The 18,667-nt window shown below is 67.0% G+C and overlaps 2 protein-coding genes across 5 annotated transcripts; both read left to right on the top strand.

Annotated features, from left to right (window-relative positions):
* The first annotated feature begins 1,970 nt into the window (after positions 1–1,970).
* Positions 1,971–12,840, top strand: LOC311165938 (heterogeneous nuclear ribonucleoprotein A1-like). Of its 4 annotated transcripts, none has more exons than XM_084227423.1 (11): positions 1,971–2,089; positions 4,081–4,197; positions 5,841–5,987; positions 7,061–7,271; positions 8,124–8,216; positions 8,298–8,420; positions 8,584–8,640; positions 9,318–9,494; positions 10,605–10,727; positions 11,309–11,371; positions 12,674–12,840. In XM_084227423.1, the coding sequence occupies exons 1-10, from the start codon at positions 2,075–2,077 to the stop codon at positions 11,362–11,364; spliced, it is 1,119 nt and encodes a 372-aa protein (XP_084083549.1). In that variant the 5' UTR covers positions 1,971–2,074; the 3' UTR covers positions 11,365–11,371; positions 12,674–12,840. The 4 variants fall into 4 exon arrangements, with proteins under 4 accessions (XP_084083549.1, XP_084083550.1, XP_084083551.1 ...); XM_084227424.1 differs by having other exon boundaries at positions 8,328–8,420; XM_084227425.1 differs by lacking the exon at positions 8,584–8,640.
* A 1,873-nt stretch (positions 12,841–14,713) lies between these two features.
* On the top strand, positions 14,714–18,331 carry LOC311165937 (coatomer subunit zeta-1; the record flags this gene model as incomplete). Its single annotated transcript, XM_084227422.1, has 5 exons — positions 14,714–14,762; positions 15,926–15,994; positions 16,272–16,353; positions 17,630–17,721; positions 18,276–18,331. Coding segments are annotated over exons 1-5 (317 nt in total), but the record flags the coding sequence as incomplete, so codon positions are not given.
* Between the last annotated feature and the right edge of the window lie 336 nt (positions 18,332–18,667).

Consider the following 18,667-nt stretch of genomic DNA (forward strand, 5'->3'; position numbering starts at 1 on the left):
TTTGGGGTCATTTTGGGACCCACCCAAGAGGAATTTGGGGTCATTTTAGGATCCTCAAGAGGAATTTGGGGTCATTTTGGGATCCTCAAGATGGATTTGGGGTAATTTTGGGATCCCCCAAGGGGATTTGGGGTCATTTTGGGGTCCTCAAGATGGATTTGGGGTAATTTTGGAATTCCCAGAGGGGATTTGGAGTTATTTTGGGATCCCCCAAGGGGGATTTGGGGTAATTTTGAGATCCCCAAAGGGAAATCCCAAGGTGGGGAGCACAGGAGGAGCCGATTCCTAAAAACCAGCAGGGATTTAAGCACAAAGAAACACGATTTGGTCATTAAAAAAACGCCCTTCAGAATTTAGGCACAGCGAAACGGAATTTGGAATAAATCCCCTAAAACTGAGGGAGGATTTGTGAGCGGGAAAAAGGAATTTGCGCTAAACCCCTTAAAAACGAGGACGTTTAGAAAAATCTCGCTGTAAGAAAACCCCGGCTGGGGATTTTTCCCGTCCCTCCGGGCAGCGTTTCACGGATTTCTTTCTCTGGAAGGCAGCCCCGGCAGGGACGCGGGGAATTCCTCGCTCCCGGCTGGAATTTCCTGCCGGATCCCCCGCGGGAATTCGGGCGGGAACCGGGAGGTTTTCGGGTGGGTTCCTGAGGGAAAAGGGGCCGGTTTGGGGGGAAAAAGGCGATTTTAGGAGGGGAAAATGCGCGGCGGAGCCCCCGGGGCGCCGATCCCGGATCCCGCGCCCGGGAATCCTGAGGGAACAAAGGGAACGCGCCGCGCGGAGGCCGGGAGCGCCTTTCCAGGGCTAAAAACCGCAGCTCTGAGGGGAAACCCGCCGGCCCGAGGCGGGAAAGCGCCGGTTTGAGGCGGAACGCGGCGGTTTGAGGGCGAAAGCCGCAATTTTGGGGTGAAAAGCCGCAGATTCGGGTTCAAAGCGCCGCTGAGGGGCCCGGTGCGCGGGCCCGGGGGCGGGGCTAGAAGCGCGCCGCGGTTCGCGATTGGTCAGGGCCGCCGCGCGCCCGCGCGTTGATTGGCCGAGCGCCCCGCCGCTCGCCACAACCCCGCCGCGCCACTATTGGGCGGTGGAATCGTCACTCCAAGAACCGCCCCGCCTTCACCGCGCCGCTATTGGCCAGAGGGCCTGTCAATCCACTCGTCGCCTAACCTCCCGCTCACTGCTATTAAATCCCGCGCCCGTCACTCCGCGTTTAGCCCCGCCTCCCGCCCGCATCCATTGGTCAACGCGCCTGCCCGTCACAGCGGCAGGCCCGCCCCCGCGCTGCCGCCCATTCATCCACCGCCCGCCGCCGGTGCTACCTGCGCGGGGAGCGGCTCCGGCGCGGGCCCGTCCGCCGCGGTTTGGCCGCCGCTCCGAGCTGCCGCCGCTCCGCGCTCCGCCCGCCAAAACCGCCCGCAGCGCGCAGGCGCCGCCGGCCGCGCTCCGCGCATGCGTCCGCCCGCCTTTCCCCCTCCCCAAAACCCGCCGCGATTGGCGCATGCGCTGCTCCGTGCGCACCTTGGGGCCGGCGGGCGGGCGGCCCCTCCTCGCCGCCGCCGGGAGTCGCCGCCGCCGCCCCGCTCTGCGCCCGCCGCGCCGCGCTCGCCGAGATGCGCTGGGCCCGCCGGCGGCCCGCGCTGAGGGACGGCCGCGCCCGCCAATGAGGACCGTCCCCCTGCGCGCCCGGCCAATGAGCGCCTCGCTGGGGGCGGGCCCTCCACCGCTCCAACCAATCAGCGGCGCGCCGGGGAGTCTCCGGGCCGGAGCGGGAAAAGCCGCGCGGGGCGTGGCGACAGCAATTCCCCCCAATCCCCGCGGCGCGGGGGCGGGACGATTCCTGAAGCAGCCAACCAGCGGCGGCAGCGAGGGCGGAGCTCTGCCAGCCACCCAATGGGACGGCGGCGCCGGGAGGCGTCAGCCAATGGGAGGCGGCGCGGGGGCCGTGAGGGCGGCGGGGGCGGCGGGGTGAGGCGGCGGCGCTCGCGTCGCTCGGCCCCTTTCCGTGTCGGCCCTCGCAGAGGGAGCATCGCGCGCTGCCGCCACCGCCCGGCCCGCCCCGCCCCGCGCCGCCGCCATGGCCAAGGCCGAGGTCAGCGCCCGCTCCGCGTTCCCGCTCGCCGATCCGCGCGCGGTGGTTTTTTTTCAATCCCGTCCGCCCGGCCGTCCGTCCCCCCCCCCCCTCAGCGCGCCGCCCCCGCCGCCGCCGCCTGGCGGGCCGCGGGACCTCAGTGCGCCTGCGCAACGCGCGGCCCCCCTCCCCTCACCCGCGCAGGCGCCATTGGGGGGGGGGGGGTCACACACAGGGCTCCCCCTCCCCTCCCCCTTCCCTCCCCCCTCCCCTCCCCCCTCAGGCTCCATTTTGGGGGGGGGGGTCACACACAGGGCTCCCCCTCCCCCCTCCCTCCCCTCCCCCTCCTCAGGCTCCATTTTTGGGGGGGGTCACACACAGGGCCCCTCATCCCCCCTTTCCCCCCCTCAGGCTCCATTTTGGGGGGGGTCCCACATAGCCCCCCCCCCCCCCCCATCCTCTTTCCCCCCCCTCTTCAGGCGCATGCGCGACCCCCCCTCACCCCCCCCCCCCCCACCCCGCGCGCGCGCCCGCGGCCACGTGCGCGTCCTTTGTGTCACCCGGGGTGGGGGGAGGGGGGTGAGGAGGTGGGCTTGGGGGGGTCAAATTTGGGGTGGGGTGGGGGGCGCTTGGGAGGGTTTGAAATGAAAGGTGGGGGTGTGGGGGAGCTCGCATTTGTGGTTGGGGGGGTCAGAAATAGGGGCTGGGGGCGCTGAGGGGACTGGGAGGCCCCAAAAAAGGGTTTGGGGGGGGGATTTGGGGGCCTTGGAGGGGGAGGAGTTTGGGCTGGGGGGGTGTTGGGGGTTTGGTGTTCCCCCCCCCCAGATGGGAATTGGGGATGCTCAGGGTTCAGGTGGCCCCGAAAATTTGGGGTGGGGGAGCTCGGGGGGGTCCCTTTGGGGCCAGGGGTGGATCTGGGGGGGGGGGGGCTCAGGGGCCTGGTGGGGGGGGTTTGTTGGGGGTGGGTTTGGGATGTCAGGAGCTGGGGGGAGGGAGGTCCCAGGGGGGATTTTTGGGTCCCAGGAGGGGATTTGGGGTATGAGGGGGGTCCCAGGAGGGGATTTGGGGTATGAGGGGGGTCCCAGGAGGGGTTTTGGAGTATGAGGGGGGTCCCAGAGGGGTTTTGGGGTGTCAGGAGCTGTGTGAGGGGGGGTTTCGGTAGGGGTTTTTTGGGTCCCAGGAGGGGTTTTGGGGTGTCAGGTCCCCCAGAGCTGGGTGAGGGGGTTTTGGAGTTCCCCAGATGCTGTGACCCTGTTTCAGGGGGTTTTGGGGGGGTTTTGGGGTTCTCCAGTCTCCCATGAGCTGGGTGGGGGGGTGTTGGGGTTCCCCTGACCCCTCCCTACTCCTTTCAGGGGGTTTAGGGGTCTCCACCCCCCTGGGTGAGGGGGTTTTGGGGTTCCCCAGCCCCCTGACCCCTTGGTTGTCCCTCTGAGGGGGCTGTGGGGAGTTTCGGGGTGCCCCTGACCCCTGGCTGCTCCTCTGGGGGGGGTTTTGGGGTGCCCCTGACCCCTGCCTGCCCCTCTGAGGGGGCTGTGGGGGGTTTTGGGGTCCCCCTGCCCCTCTGAGGGGGTTTTGGGGTGCCCTTGACCTCCTGCTGCCCCTCTGGGGGGGTTTCGGTGTTCACCTGACCCCTGGCTGCCGCTCTGAGGGGGTTTTGGGGTGGCACTGGCTCTCTGGGGGGGCCGTGGGGGGTTTTGGGGTGCCCCTGACCCCTGGCTGCCCCTGTGAGGGGCCTGTGGGGGGTTTTGGGGTGCCCCTGACCCTCTGGAGGGGGGTTTGGGGTGCCCCTGCCTCTCTGAGGGGGCTGTGGGGGGTTTTGGGGTGCCCCTGACTCCCCGGCTGCTCCTCTGGGGGGGTTGTGGGGGGTTTTGGGGTGCTCCTGCCCCTCTGAGGGGGCTGTGGGGGGTTTTGGGGTGCCCCTGCCCCTCTGAGGGGGCTGTGGGGGGTTTTGGGGCGCCCCTGATCCTCTGGAGGGGGTTTTGGGGCGCCCCTGACCCCCGTGTGCCCCGCAGTCCCCGAAGGAGCCGGAGCAGCTCCGCAAGCTCTTCATCGGGGGCCTGAGCTTCGAGACCACGGACGAGAGCCTGCGCAGCCACTTCGAGCAGTGGGGCACGCTCACCGACTGCGTGGTGAGCCATGGGGACAGGGTGGGGACACCAAACAGGGATGGGGACACCAAAATGGGGCTGGGGACACCAAAATGGGGATGGGGATACCAAAATGGGGATGGGGACACCCAAACGGGGATGGGGACACCCAAACGGGGATGGGACGAGAGCCTGCGCAGCCACTTCGAGCAGTGGGGCACGCTCACCGACTGCGTGGTGAGCCATGGGGACAGGGTGGGGACACCAAACAGGGATGGGGACACCCAAACGGGGCTGGGGACACCCAAACGGGGATGGGGACACCCAAACGGGGCTGGGACGAGAGCCTGCGCAGCCACTTCGAGCAGTGGGGCACGCTCACCGACTGCGTGGTGAGCCATGGGGACAGGGTGGGGACATGGAATGGGGATGGGGACACTGAAATGGGGATGGGGACACCAAAATGGGGCTGGGGACACCCAAACGGGGATGGGACGAGAGCCTGCGCAGCCACTTCGAGCAGTGGGGCACGCTCACCGACTGCGTGGTGAGCCATGGGGAGGGGTGGGGACACCAAAATGGGGCTGGGGACACCAAAATGGGGCTGGGGACACCGAAACGGGGCTGGGGACACCGAAACGGGGATGGGGACACCAAAATGGGGATGGGGACACCCAAACGGGGATGGGGACACCCAAACGGGGATGGGACGAGAGCCTGCGCAGCCACTTCGAGCAGTGGGGCACGCTCACCGACTGCGTGGTGAGCCATGGGGACAGGGTGGGGACACCAAAATGGGGCTGGGGACACCAAAATGGGGATGGGGACACCCAGACGGGGATGGGGACACCGAAATGGGGCTGGGGACACCGAAACGGGGATGGGGACACCAAAATGGGGATGGGGACACCGAAACGGGGATGGGAACCCTGAAACGGGGCTGGGACGAGAGCCTGCGCAGCCACTTCGAGCAGTGGGGCACGCTCACCGACTGCGTGGTGAGCCATGGGACGGGGTGGGGACACCAAATGGGGCTGGGGACACTGAAACGGGGATGGGGACACCAAAATGGGGATGGGGACACCCAAACGGGGATGGGGACACCCAAACGGGGATGGGACGAGAGCCTGCGCAGCCACTTCGAGCAGTGGGGCACGCTCACCGACTGCGTGGTGAGCCATGGGACGGGGTGGGGACACCCAAACGGGGCTGGGGACACCGAAACGGGGCTGGGACCCACAGAAACGGGGCTGGGAGTCCCAGAAACGGGGCTGGGAACCCCAGAAACGGGGCTGGGACCCCTAAAATGCGCTTGGGACACCTGAAACCGAGCCTGGGATCCCCTGAAACAGCCCTGGGAGCCCAAAAGCATCCTTGGCATCCCCCACGTCTTTCTGTCTGTCTGCACGTCTGTCCCCACGTCCCTGTGTCTGTCCCCATGTCTCCGGTGTCTGTCCCCATGTCTCCGGTGTCTGTCCCCACGCCACTGTGTCTGTCCCTGTGTCCCTGTGTCTGTCCCTGTGTCCCTGCCCTGTCCCTGTCCCCAGGTGATGCGGGACCCCAACACGAAGCGCTCGCGGGGCTTTGGGTTCATCCCGTCCCTGTGTCTGTCCCCATGTCCCTGTGTCTGTCCCCATGTCCCTGTGTCTGTCCCTGCTCTGTCCCTGACGTGTCCCTGTCCCCAGGTGATGCGGGACCCCAACACGAAGCGCTCGCGGGGCTTTGGGTTCGTCACCTACTCCTCGGTGGAGGAGGTCGATGCTGCCATGAACGCGCGGCCACACAAGGTGGACGGCAGGGTGGTGGAGCCCAAACGGGCCGTGTCCAGAGAGGTGAGGGGACACTGGGGACACTGGGGGGACATGGCAGGGTGGTGGAGCCCAAACGGGCCGTGTCCAGAGAGGTGAGGGGACACTGGGGACACTGGGGACATTGGGGACACTGGGGGGACATGGCAGGGTGGTGGAGCCCAAACGGGCCGTGTCCAGAGAGGTGAGGGGACACTGGGGACACTGGGGACACTGGGGGGACATGGCAGGGTGGTGGAGCCCAAACGGGCCGTGTCCAGAGAGGTGAGGGGACACTGGGGACACTGGGGACACTGGGGGGACATGGCAGGGTGGTGGAGCCCAAACGGGCCGTGTCCAGAGAGGTGAGGGGACAACAGGGACAGGGGTGGTGGTGGCTGTGCTGGGTCTTCATAGCAGTGGCCCTGGGGACAGGGACAGTGGCCATGCCTGCTGGGTAGTGGCCCTTGGGACAGTGGCAGTGGCCATGCCTGCTGGGTGGTGGCCCTGGGGACAGGGACAGTGGCCGTGCCCGCTCCCAGCGGTGCCCACACAGGCCAGGCCGTGGCCGTGTCCCGGTGGCAGCGCTGTCCAGGCCGTGTCCCGGTGCCAGCGCTGTCCAGCCCGTGGCCGTGTCCCGGTGGCAGCGCTGTCCAGCCGGTGGCCGTGGCCATGTCCCGGTGCCCGCACTGTCCAGCCCGTGGCCGTGTCCCGGTGGCAGTGCTGTCGTGGCCGTGTCCGTGTCCCGGTGCCCGCACTGTCCAGGCCGTGGCCGTGTCCCGGTGGCAGCGCTGTCCAGGCCATGTCCCGGTGCCCGCGCTGTCCAGCCCGTGGCCGTGGCCGTGTCCCGGTGGCAGTGCTGTCCAGGCCGTGTCCCGGTGCCCGCACTGTCCAGCCCGTGGCCGTGTCCCCGTGCCAGCGCTGTCCAGGCCGGTGGCCGTGGCCATGTCCCGGTGCCAGCGCTGTCCAGCCCGTGGCCGTGTCCCGGTGCCCGCGCTGTCCAGCCCGTGGCCGTGTCCCGGTGGCAGCGCTGTCCAGCCCGTGGCCGTGTCCCGGTGGCAGCGCTGTCCAGCCCGTGGCCGTGTCCCGGTGCCAGCGCTGTCCCCCGCCGTCCCCAGGACTCGCAGCGGCCCGGGGCGCACCTGACAGTGAAGAAGATCTTCGTGGGCGGCATCAAGGAGGACACGGAGGAGCATCACCTGCGCGACTACTTCGGGCAGTACGGCAAGATCGAGGTCATCGAGATCATGACCGACCGCGGCAGCGGCAAGAAGCGCGGCTTCGCCTTCGTCACCTTCGACGACCACGACTCCGTGGACAAAATCGTCAGTGAGTGCCCTGGGGACAGCGGGGACACCGGGGCTGGGGACAGTGGGGGACATTGTCGGGGCAGCGTGGCTGGGGACAGTGTGGGGACATTGTGGGGGAACAGCCTGGCTGGGGACAGTGTGGGGGGACATTGTGGGGGACAGCCTGGCTGGGGACATTGTGGGGGGACATTGTGGGGGCAGCCCGGCTGGGGACAGCCCGGCTGGGGACATTGTGGGGGGACAGCCTGGCTGGGGACAGCGTGGGGACATTGGGGAGAGGGGACAGCCTGGCTGAGGACAGCCTGGGGACAGCCTGGCTGGGGACAGTGTGGGGACATTGTGGGGGACAGCCTGGCTGGGGACAGCCTGGGGACACTGGAGAGAGGGGACAGCCCAGCTGGGGACACTGTGTGGGTGACAGCCTGGCTGGGGCCAGCCCAGGGCTATCCTGGGGGGGTGCCAGCCCAGGTGGGTCGGTGCCAGCCCAGCAGGGTCGGTGCCACCCCAGGTGGGTCAGTCCCACCCCAGGTGAGTCGGTGCCACCCCAGGTGAGTCGGTGCCACCCCAGTCAGGTCGGTGCCACCCCAGGTGGGTCGGTGCCACCCCAGCCAGGTCAGTGCCAGCCAAGCAGGGTTGGTGCCCGCCCAGGTGGGTCGGTGCCAGCCCAGGTGGGTCAGTGCTACCCCAGGTGGGTCGGTGCCACCCCAGCCAGGTCAGTCCCACCCCTGGTGGGTCGGTGCCAGCCCAGGTGGGTCAGTGCCACCCCAGGTGGGTCAGTGCCAGCCCGGGTGGGTCAGTGCCACCCCAGGTGGGTCAGTCCCACCCCGGGTGGGTCGGTGCCAGCCGCGCTGACCCCGCCGTGTCCCCGCAGTCCAGAAGTACCACACGGTGAACGGGCACAACTGCGAGGTGCGCAAGGCGCTGTCCAAGCAGGAGATGGCCAGCGCCTCGGCCGGCCAGCGAGGTGAGCGCCCGGCCCCGGCCGCGCCCGGCCCGTGTCCCCGCCGTGCCCGCGCCCCCCGTGCCACCCGCGCTGTGCCTAAAGGCTGTGCCCCCCCCCCGCCCCCCCTCCTAGGCCGCAGCGGTTCCGGAAACTTCGGCGGCGGCGGCCGCGGCGGCTTCGGCGGCGGTGACAACTTCAGCCGCGGCGGCAACTTCGGCGGCCGTGGTGAGTGACGGCGGGGCATGGGACAGGGACGGGGCAGGGGACAGGGACGGGGCAGGGCACAGGGACGGGGCAGGGCACAGGGACGGGGCAGGGGACCCCGCCGGCCGCTCCGCGCCCCCGTCCCGCCGGGCTCCAGGGCCCCAGCGCGGTTTGTTCTTTCCAGGTGGCTTTGGCGGCGGCCGCGCCGGCGGCGACGGATATAATGGATTTGGCGCTGACGGTAAGGCCGGGCCGGGCCGGAGCCACGGGCCAGGCTGGGCCTGGCCCCGGGGGCAGCTCCGGGCTGGGCCCGAGCCCCGGGGCATCGCACTGCCAGACCCGGGGCATCACACTGCCAGCCCCGGGGCATCGCACTGCCAGACCTGGGGCATCACACTGCCAGCCCCGGGGGCAGCTCCGGGCTGGGCCTGAGCCCCGGGGCATCGCACTGCCAGCTCTGGGGCATCGCACTGCCAGCCCCGGGGGCAGCTCCAGCCCCGGGGGCAGCTCTGGGCTGGGCCCGAGCCCCGGGGCATCACACTGCCAGCCCCGGGGCATCGCACTGCCAGCCCTGGGGGCAGCTCCAGTCCTGGGGGCAGCTCCAGGCCGGGCCCCAGCCCTGCATCAGGCCGGGCCCCAGCCCCGGGGGCAGCTCCAGGCTGGGCCCCAGCCCCGGGGGCAGCTCCAGCCCCGGGAGCAGCTCCAGCCCCGGGGGCAGCTCCAGGCCGGGCCCAGCCCTGCACAGCACGGTCCCCAGCCCCGGGGGCAGCTCCAGGCCGGTCCCCAGCCCCGGGAGCAGCGCCAGGACGCCCGGCCCCGCCGGCCCCGCAGCCCGAGCCCACCCGCACCCACCGGAGCCCAGCCCCTGCAGCCCTGCCCCTTCCCTCCCTCTCCAATCCCTTTCTCTGCTCCCCCCAGGCTACGGCGGCGGCGGCGGCCCCGGCTACTCCGGCGGCAACCGCGGCTACGGCGGCAGCGGCTCCTACGACGGCTACAACAACGGCGGCGGCGGCTTCGGCGGCGGCAGCGGCGGCCGGCGGCCGGCACGGGGCCCCGCGCTGGCCGTGCGCAACGGGCTGGCCGAGGCGGGCACAGGTGGGACACCCCTGCGGGGACACTGGGGGGACACCACTGCGGGGACACCACTGGGGGACACTGTGGATACTGCGGGGACAGTGCGGGGACAGTGCAGGGACAGTGCGGGGACACTGCAGGGACAGTGCAGGGACACTGGGGACACTGCGGAGACAGTGTGGGGACACCCCTGCGGGGACACTGCGGGGACAGTGCAGGGACACTGCAGGGACACCACTGCAGGGACAGTGCGGGGACACTGCGGGGACACTGTGGGGACACCCCTGGGGGACACTAGGGACAGTGTGGGGACACTGCGGGGACACCCTCAGGGGGATACTGGGGACACCCCTGCGGGGACACTGCGGGGACACTGTGGGGACACCCCCAGGGGGACACTGCGGGGACACCCCCAGGGGGACACTGTGGGAACACTCCAGGGGGACAGTGCAGGGACACTGGGGACACTGCGGGGACACTGCAGACACTGTGGGGGCACTGGGGATGCTGCGGGGACACTGGGGGGACACTGTGGGGCCACCGCGGGGACTCTGGGGACACACCCAGGGGCACACTGGGGGCACCCTTGGGGGGATGCTGTGACACCCTCGGGGGACGCTGGGGACACCCCCGGGGGGACGCTGGGGACACACCTGACGGCACACTGGGGACACCCCTGGGCTGGCGCTGCCCCGCAGCCAGCGGGGTTAGGGGGGAGCATCACCGGGAGTTTGGGAGCTCAGGGAAAGGATCCTGGAGAATTTGGGGTCTCAGGGAACCCATCCTGGGGGTCTCGGGGGTTTGGGGTCTCAGGAAACCCATCCTGGATCTCAGGGGGCTTTGGCATCTTAGGGAGCTCATCCTGGAACTCAGCGGGGTTTGGGATCTCAGGGAATTCATCCTGGAGGTCACCAGGGGGTTTGGGAGCTCAGGGAAAGGATCCTGGGGGTCACCAGGGGGTTTGGGGTCCCAGTTAAAGCCCCCCGGGCTCCCAGTTAAGCCATCCCAGAGCTCCCAGAGTGTTGGGGATCCCAAATCCCCACCCCAAATCTCCTGAGCATGGGGCTCCCCTGGGTGCTCGGTCCCCCCCTGACCCCTCTGTCCCCCCCTGACCCCTCTGTCCCCCCCCAGGCAGCAATTTCGGGGGTGGGGGCAGCTACAACGACTTCGGCAGCTACAACAACCAGGCCTCGAGCTTCGGGCCCATGAAGGGGGGCAGCTTCGGGGGGCGCAGCTCGGGGCCCTACGGCGGCGGTGAGTGCACCTGGGGACCCCAAAAACCACCTGGGGAACCCCAAAATATCCTAAATGTACTGGGGCAGCTTCGGGGGGCGCAGCTCGGGGCCCTACGGCGGCGGTGAGTGCACCTGGGGAACCCCAAAATATTCTGGGGGACCCCAGAAACCACCTGGGGGGACCCAAAAACCACCTGGGGGACCCCAGAAACCATCTGGGGAACCCCAAAATATCCTGGGAGATGCTGAATGTACTGGGGGCAGATTTGGGGCACTACAGTGATGGTGAGTCCTCCAGAAATCACCTGGGGGACCCCAAAAATCACCTGGGGGAACCCAAACATCACTTGGGGAACCCAAACATCACTTGGGGGAACCCAAAAATCACCTGGGAACCCCAAAATTCACCTGGCAGATCTTAAAACGTGTTGGAGTGTCCTTTAAGGAACCCGGGGTGGGCCTCAAAATGTGCTGGGAAGATCCCAAAAAGCCCCTGGGGGGATCCCAGGCTGTGCTGGCAGGGGTCCTGTGTCACTGGGGGTCCCCAAATGTGCCCCCTCCCCATTTTGGGGGTCCCTAAATCCCCCCCCGGCCCCACAGGCGGCTACGGCAGCTCCAGCGGCGGCGGCAGCTACGGAGGAGGGAGGAGGTTTTAACGGCCAGGTGAGGGGAAAACGGGGGAAAAATGGGGAAAAAGGGTGGGAAAAGATGGGAAAAGGGTGGGAAAAAATGAGGGGAAAATGGGGAAAAAATGGGGAGAGGATTGGGAGAAAAAATGATGAGATGGTTGTGGGGGAAGGGGAAGGGGAAGAAAAGGTTGGGAGGGAGGTTCAGGGAGAAAAGGGGAAAATGTGAGGGGAAAAAAGGGTGTGGGAAAGGTGGAGGAGAAGTGGGGAAAAGGATGGAAATCAGGGAAAAGGGTGGAGGTGGGAATTCCATCAGGATCAGAGCAGGAATCGGGGCAGGATTGGGGTAGGGGTCAGGGATTGGGGCAGGGTCAGAGCAGAGTCAGTGGCGGAATTGGGGCTGGGATCGGGGCAGGGCTGCAGTAGGGCCTGGGGACCAGGACTGGGGCTGGATTTGGGGCCCTGCCCCTCCTGGAGCCCCCAGCATCGGGGAATTCCCAATCCTGATCCTGATCCTGCCCTGATCCTGACCCCAATCCCAGCCCCGCTGCTGATCCTGATCCTTCCCTAATCCCAATCCTCACCCTGTCCTGATCCTGACCCCAACCCCAATCATGATCCTGATCCTGATCCTGCCCTAATCCTGATCCTGATCCCGACCCCAATCCTGATCCCAGCCCCAGCGCTGATGCTGAGCCTGATCCTACCCCAACCCCAATTCCATTCCTGCCCCAGCCCCAATTCCATTCCTGCCCCAACCCCAATCCTGTTCCTGTCCCTGTCCCAATCCTGATCCCAATCCCAGCCCTGATCTTGATCCTGATCCTGCCCCAACACCAACCCCAATCCCAATCCCGTTCCTGTCCCTGCCCCGATCCTGATCCTGGCCCTGTCCCAATCCTCATCCTGGCCCTGCCCCGATCCTGATCCTGATCCTGATCCTGCCCCAACACCAAACCCACTCCTGCCCCAACCCCAGTCCCGTTCCTGTCCCTGTCCCAATCCTGATCCCAATCCCAGCCCCGATCCTGATCCTGATCCTGATCCTGCCCCAACACCAACCCCAATCCCATTCCTGTCCCTGTCCCAGTCCTGATCCTGGCCCTGTCCCAATCCTCATCCTGTCCCTGTCCCAATCCTGATCCTGATCCTGATCCTGATCCTGCCCCAACCCCAACACCAAACCCACTCCTGCCCCAACCCCAATCCTCATCCTGTCCCTGTCCCAATCCTGATCCCAATCCCAGCCCCGATCCTGATCCTGCCTCGACCCCGATCCCATTGCTGCCCCTGCCCCGCTCCCGCCCCTGACCGTGTCCGTCTGTCCGTCTGTCCGCAGGAGCCGGAGCTGGGCGGGGCCGGGGCGGCCCCTGGAGCCGGCGCCGGGCCGGGCCGAGCCCCCGGGACCCCCGGGACCCCCGGGCCGGCCGTGCCCGGGTCCCCCCGTAGTTCCCCCGTGTCCTGTACCCCCCCCTCAATAAATGTCTCTTGGGTTTTTTTTTTAAATTATTTTTTTTATTATTGTTAATTTTAGAGGCGGGGCGGCCGCTCTCCTCCTGATTGGTTGCCGCAGCTGTCAGTCACAGCCTGGCTCCGCCCCCCTCGCCCCACCTCTGTTGTCACCCTGGGTGTCCTCAGGTGTCCCCAGAGGGTCCCTGGGTGTCCCCTGGTGTCCCCTGGGTGTCCCTGGGTGTCCCCAGAGGGTCCCTGGGTGTTCTTGGGTGTCACCTTGGTGTCCCCTGGTGTCCCTGGGTGTCCCCAGAAGTCCCTGGGTGTCCCCTGGGGGTTCCTAGGTGTCCCCAGAGGGTCCCTGGGTGTCCCCTGGTGTCCCCAGAGGGTCACTGGGTGTCCCCAGGTGTCCCCAGAGGGTCCCTGGGTGTCCCCTGGTGTCCCATGGGTGTCCCTGGGTGTCCCCAGGTGTCCCCAGAGGGTCCCTGGGTGTCCCCAGAGGGTCCCTGGGTGTCACCTTGGTGTCCCCTGGGTGTCCCCTGGGTGTCCCCTGGTGTCCCCTGGGTGTCCCCAGAGGGTCCCTGGGTGTCACCCTGGTGTCCCCTGGTGTCCCCTGGGTGTCCCTGGGTGTCCCCTGGTGTCCCCAGGTGTCCCCAGAGGGTCCTCTGGGTGTCCCTGGGTTTCCCCAGAGGGTCCCTGGGTGTCCCCAGGTGTCCCCAGGTGTCCCCAGGTGTCCCACCCCCCTGTCACTAATTGCCACCTTCCCTTTTGTAGGAGCCGCCGGCCCCGGGAGAGGAGCCCGCGGAGGTGAGCGTGGGGACACCTGGGGACACCTGGGGACACGGGGACAGCCCCGGCCGGGCCACCCCCCCCAGCCCCGCCCCAGCGCCCGCGGGACCCCCCGGTGCCCTCAATAAAAGGGTATTTTTGTACCTGTGTCCGTGTCTGGGGTCTGGGGACACCGAGGGGACACCGAGGGGACACTGTGGGGACAGGGACACCGAGGGGACACTGAGGGGACAGGGACACCATGGAGGGGACAGGGCAGGGACCCCCCGGTGCCCTCAATAAAAGGGTATTTTTGTACCTGTGTCCCGTGTCTGGGGGTCTGGGGACACCGAGGGGACACTGGGGACACTGTGGGGACAGGGACACCGAGGGGACACTGTGGGGACACTGAGGGGACACAGCAGGGACCCCCCGGTGCCCTCAATAAAAGGGTATTTTTGTACCTGTGTCCATGTCTGGGGACACTGTGGGGACACCGAGGGGACAGAGACACCATGGAGGGGACAGGGCGGGCTGTGGGGACGCCAGGGGGACACTCTGGGGACAGGGACACTGCAAGGACAGGGATAGAGGGGACAAAAACACCCACTGTGGGGACAGGGACACAGTAGGGACACTTGTGGGGACAGGGACACCATGGAGGGGACAGGAAATCCCCCCCAATGTCCCCAACTGTCCCCAATGTCCCATCAATGTCGCAAATCCCCCCAATGTCCCCAATTGTCCCCAATGTCCCACCGTGACCCCGAGTGACCGAAGGTCAGCAGAGGCCCCGCCCACAGAGGGCGTGGCCACGACAGGGGCGTCGCCAACAACAGAAATACGCGCGCTTCCGGTCACGTGCTTACCAGTCCAACCAATCATAGCCCGGGGCCAGGGAAGGGGTGACGTCAGCGCTTCTCCGGTCACTATGGCAACTGCGCCGCCCCTCCGCTTCCGGGAGGGCCGTGCCGCGCTGATTGACAGTAGGATACTCCAATCACCGCCCGTCTGCGGAAGCGCGGGAAGGATTGGTCCGCCCACCGCGCGGGAGCGCGTGGCGATTGGTGGAGTTGAAGTGGAATTGGGCCAATCAGTCAGGCGAGGTGGGGCCAACGGGAGTGATTGGCAAGCGAGCAGCCAATCAGCGGCCCGCGCTCTTCCGGCTCCACGTCGGCAGCGGCGGAGGCAAAATGGAGGCGCTGGTGCTGGTGAGGGCCGGGGGGAACTGGGGGGAAAATGGGGTGAACTGGGAGGGACTGGTGGGGAAATGGGAGGAAACTGGGGGGAATTGGGGAGAAATGGGGGGGACTGGGGGTAATGGGGGGGAATGGGGGGGAACTGGGGGGGACTGGGGGGAATGGGGGGAATTGGGAGGGATTGGGGGGGATTGGGGGGGAACTGGGGGGGATTGGGGGGAACTGGGGGGGACTGGGGGGGACTGGGAGGGAATGGGGGGGAACTGGGGGGGATTGGGGGGAACTGGGGGGGATTGGGGGGGAATTGAGGGGGACTGGGGGGAATGGGGGGGAACTGGGGGGGACTGAGGGGAATTGGGGGGGATTGGGGGGATTTGGGGGGGGATTGGGGCACTGGGGGGGTGACACAGTCTGGGTCCCCCGGGCGGGGTTCTGTCCTACACTGGGCTGTGGCTCTGGGCAGTCAGTGACACTGGGGACAGTCTGGGGACATTGGGGACAGTCTGGGGACAGTTTGGGACAGTTTGGGGACAGTTGGGGACAGTTTGGGGACAGTCTGGGTGCCCAGGGCGGGGTTCTGTCCTACACTGGGCTGTGGCTCTGGGCAGTCAGGGACACTGGGGACAGTTTGGGGACAGTTTGGGGACAGTTGGGGACAGTCTGGGTCCCCCGGGCGGGGTTCTGTCCTACACTGGGCTGTGGCTCTGGGCAGTCAGTGCATCACAGAACTTGGTCCTGGGGACCCCCGGCGGCACCGGGGACAGGGGGGGACACGAGGGGACAGGGGGGGACACAGCCATGGGGACAGGGGGGGACAGGGGAGGGGACAGGGGGGACACAGCCATGGGGACAGGGCCATGGGGACAGGGCCATGGGGACACGGGGGGGACACGGGGGGGGACACAGGGGGCACAGCCATGGGGACACGGGGACAGTGACCCCGGCACAGCCTCCCCCGGTGTCCCTGGCGCTGGGGACACGGCTGGCCTGGCGGTGGCCCTGTCCCTGTCCCCGGGGTGGCACTGTCCCTGTCCCTGTCACTGTCCCTGTCCCTGTCCCTGTCCCTGTCACTGTCCCTGTCACTGTCACTGTCCCTGTCCCTGTCACTGTCCCTGGGGTGGCACTGTCCCTGTCACTGGCACTGTCCCTGTCCCTGTCCCCGTCCCTGTCCCCAGGAGCCCTCCCTGTACACGGTCAAGGCCATCATCATCCTGGACAACGACGGCGAGCGGCTCTTCGCCAAGGTGGGGACATGGGGACACCTGGGGGGACATGGGGACACCTGGGGACACCTGGGGGACATGGGGGGACACTGTCCCGAGGGGGAGGTGGCTCTGGGGAAGGGACAGGGCGGGTGGCCCGGGTGTCAGGGGGTGGCCGGGTCCCTGTCCCGTGTCCCCAGTGGCCATGATGGCCCTGGTGGTGTCCTCACTGTCCCCGCTGATGTCCCCCCTGTCCCCTTTGCTGTCCCCTGTCCCCTTTGCTGTCCCCTGTCCCCTTTGCTGTCCCCTGTCCCCGCAGTACTACGATGACACGTACCCCAGCGTGAAGGAGCAGCGCGCCTTCGAGAAGAACATCTTCAGCAAGACACACCGCAGTGACAGTGAGTGACAATGGGGACAGGGGGGTGACAGGGACACTGAGGGGTGACAGAGACACAGGGACACACAGAACATCTTCAGCAAGACACACCGCAGTGACAGTGAGTGACACTGAGGGGACAATGGGGACACTGAGGGGACAGTGGTGACACTGAGACACAGAACATCTTCAGCAAGACACACCGCAGTGACAGTGAGTGACAATGGGGACACTGAGGGGACAACGGGGACACTGAGACACAGAACATCTTCAGCAAGACACACCGCAGTGACAGTGAGTGACACTGGGACACTGAGGGGACAATGGGGACACTGAGGGGTCACCAGAGACACAGAACATCTTCAGCAAGACACACCGCAGTGACAGTGAGTGACAATAGGGTGGCACAGGTGACACACAGGTGACAGGTGACACAGGGGTGGCACAGGGGTGGCACAGGGGTGGCACAGGTGACACACAGGTGACAGGTGACACAGGGGTGGCACAGGGGTGGCACAGGTGACACACAGGTGACACAGGTGACACACAGGTGACACACAGGTGACACAGGTGACACACAGGTGTCCCCGTCCCAGGTGAGATTGCACTGCTGGACGGGCTGAGCGTGGTGTACAGGGACACAGGGGTGGCACAGGGGTGGCACAGGTGACACACAGGTGACACAGGTGACACACAGGTGATGTCCCCAGGTGAGATCGCGCTGCTGGACGGACTCACCGTGGTGTACAGGGACACAGAGGTGACACAGGGGTGACACACAGGTGACACACAGGTGACACAGGTGACACACAGGTGACACAGGTGATGTCCCCAGGTGAGATCGCGCTGCTGGACGGGCTGACCGTGGTGTACAGGGACACAGGGGTGGCACAGGGGTGACAGTGACACACAGGTGACACAGGTGACACAGGGGTGACACACAGGTGACACAGGTGACACAGGTGATGTCCCCAGGTGAGATCGCGCTGCTGGATGGGCTGACCGTGGTGTACAGGGGACACAGGGGTGGCACAGGGGTGGCACAGGTGACACACAGGTGACACACAGGTGACACAGGTGACACACAGGTGACACACAGGTGACACACAGGTGACACAGGTGACACACAGGTGATGTCCCCAGGTGAGATCGCGCTGCTGGACGGGCTGACCGTGGTGTACAGGGACACACGGGTGACACGGGGGTGACAGTGACACACAGGTGACACACAGGTGACACACAGGTGACACACAGGTGACACAGGTGACACACAGGTGACACAGGTGACCTGTCCCCAGGTGAGATCGCGCTGCTGGACGGGCTGACCGTGGTGTACAAGAGCAGCATCGACCTGTACTGCTGTGTCATCGGGAGTGCCACCCAGAACGAGGTGGGGACAGCGCGGGGACAGAGCGGGGACAGGGTGGGGACAGAGGGGGGACAGAGTGGGGACAGAGTGGGGACAGTGTGGGGACAGCGAGGGGACAGCGTGGGGACAGTGTGGGGACAGCGAGGGGACAGCGAGGGGACAGGGTGGGGACAGCACGGGGACAGAGCGGGGACAGAGTGGGGACAGAGGGGGGACAGAGGGGGGACAGCGAGGGGACGGAGTGGGGATGGAGTGGGGACAGCAAGGGGACAGAGTGGGGACAGGGTGGGGACAGTGTGGGGACAGTGTGGGGACAGGGTGGGGACAGGGTGGGGACAGAGCGGGGACAGCGCAGGGTTGGAGTGGGGATGGAGTGGGGACAGCAAGGGGATAGGGACAGGGTGGGGACAACGCAGGGACACAAGGGCACCCAGGGCTGCTTGGGGACAGGGCGGGGGCACGGGGACAGCCAGGGCTGCTTGGGGACGCTGAGGTGGCAGAGGGGACACTGCCTGTGCCCCCGTGTGACCCTGCTGTCCCTCTGTCTGTCCCTGTGTCTGTCCCTCTGTCCCCAGCTGATGCTCACGGCCGTGCTCAACTGCCTGTTCGACTCGCTGAGCCAAATGCTGAGGTACCTGGGGACACCTGGGGACACCTGGGACACCTGGGGGGGACATGGGACACTTGGGGACACACCTGGGACACACCTGGGGACACCTAGGGACACACCCAGGGACACACCCGGGGGGTACCTGGGGACACACCTGGGGATACACCCGGGGACACACCTGGGGACACACCCGGGGACACCTGGGGCACCTGGGACACACCCAGGGACACACCCGGGGACACCTGGGGGAACACACCTGGGGACACACCCAGGGACACACCCAGGGCCACACCCGGGGACACCCAGGGCCACACCTGTGCACACCTGGTGTCCCCACACTGTCCCCTGTGTCCCCCC

Source organism: Fringilla coelebs, assembly GCF_963513975.1.
Source record: "Fringilla coelebs genome assembly, contig: SCAFFOLD_468, whole genome shotgun sequence".
In the NCBI taxonomy this organism is placed as follows: Eukaryota; Metazoa; Chordata; class Aves; order Passeriformes; family Fringillidae; genus Fringilla; species Fringilla coelebs.

Coding starts and splice junctions, on each gene's coding strand:
- LOC311165938 (XM_084227423.1), top strand. Junction 8,217..8,297: donor CGCCTCGGCCGGCCAGCGAG/GTGAGCGCCCGG, acceptor CTGTGCCTAAAG/GCTGTGCCCCCCCCCCGCCC. Junction 8,641..9,317: donor TAATGGATTTGGCGCTGACG/GTAAGGCCGGGC, acceptor TGCTCCCCCCAG/GCTACGGCGGCGGCGGCGGC.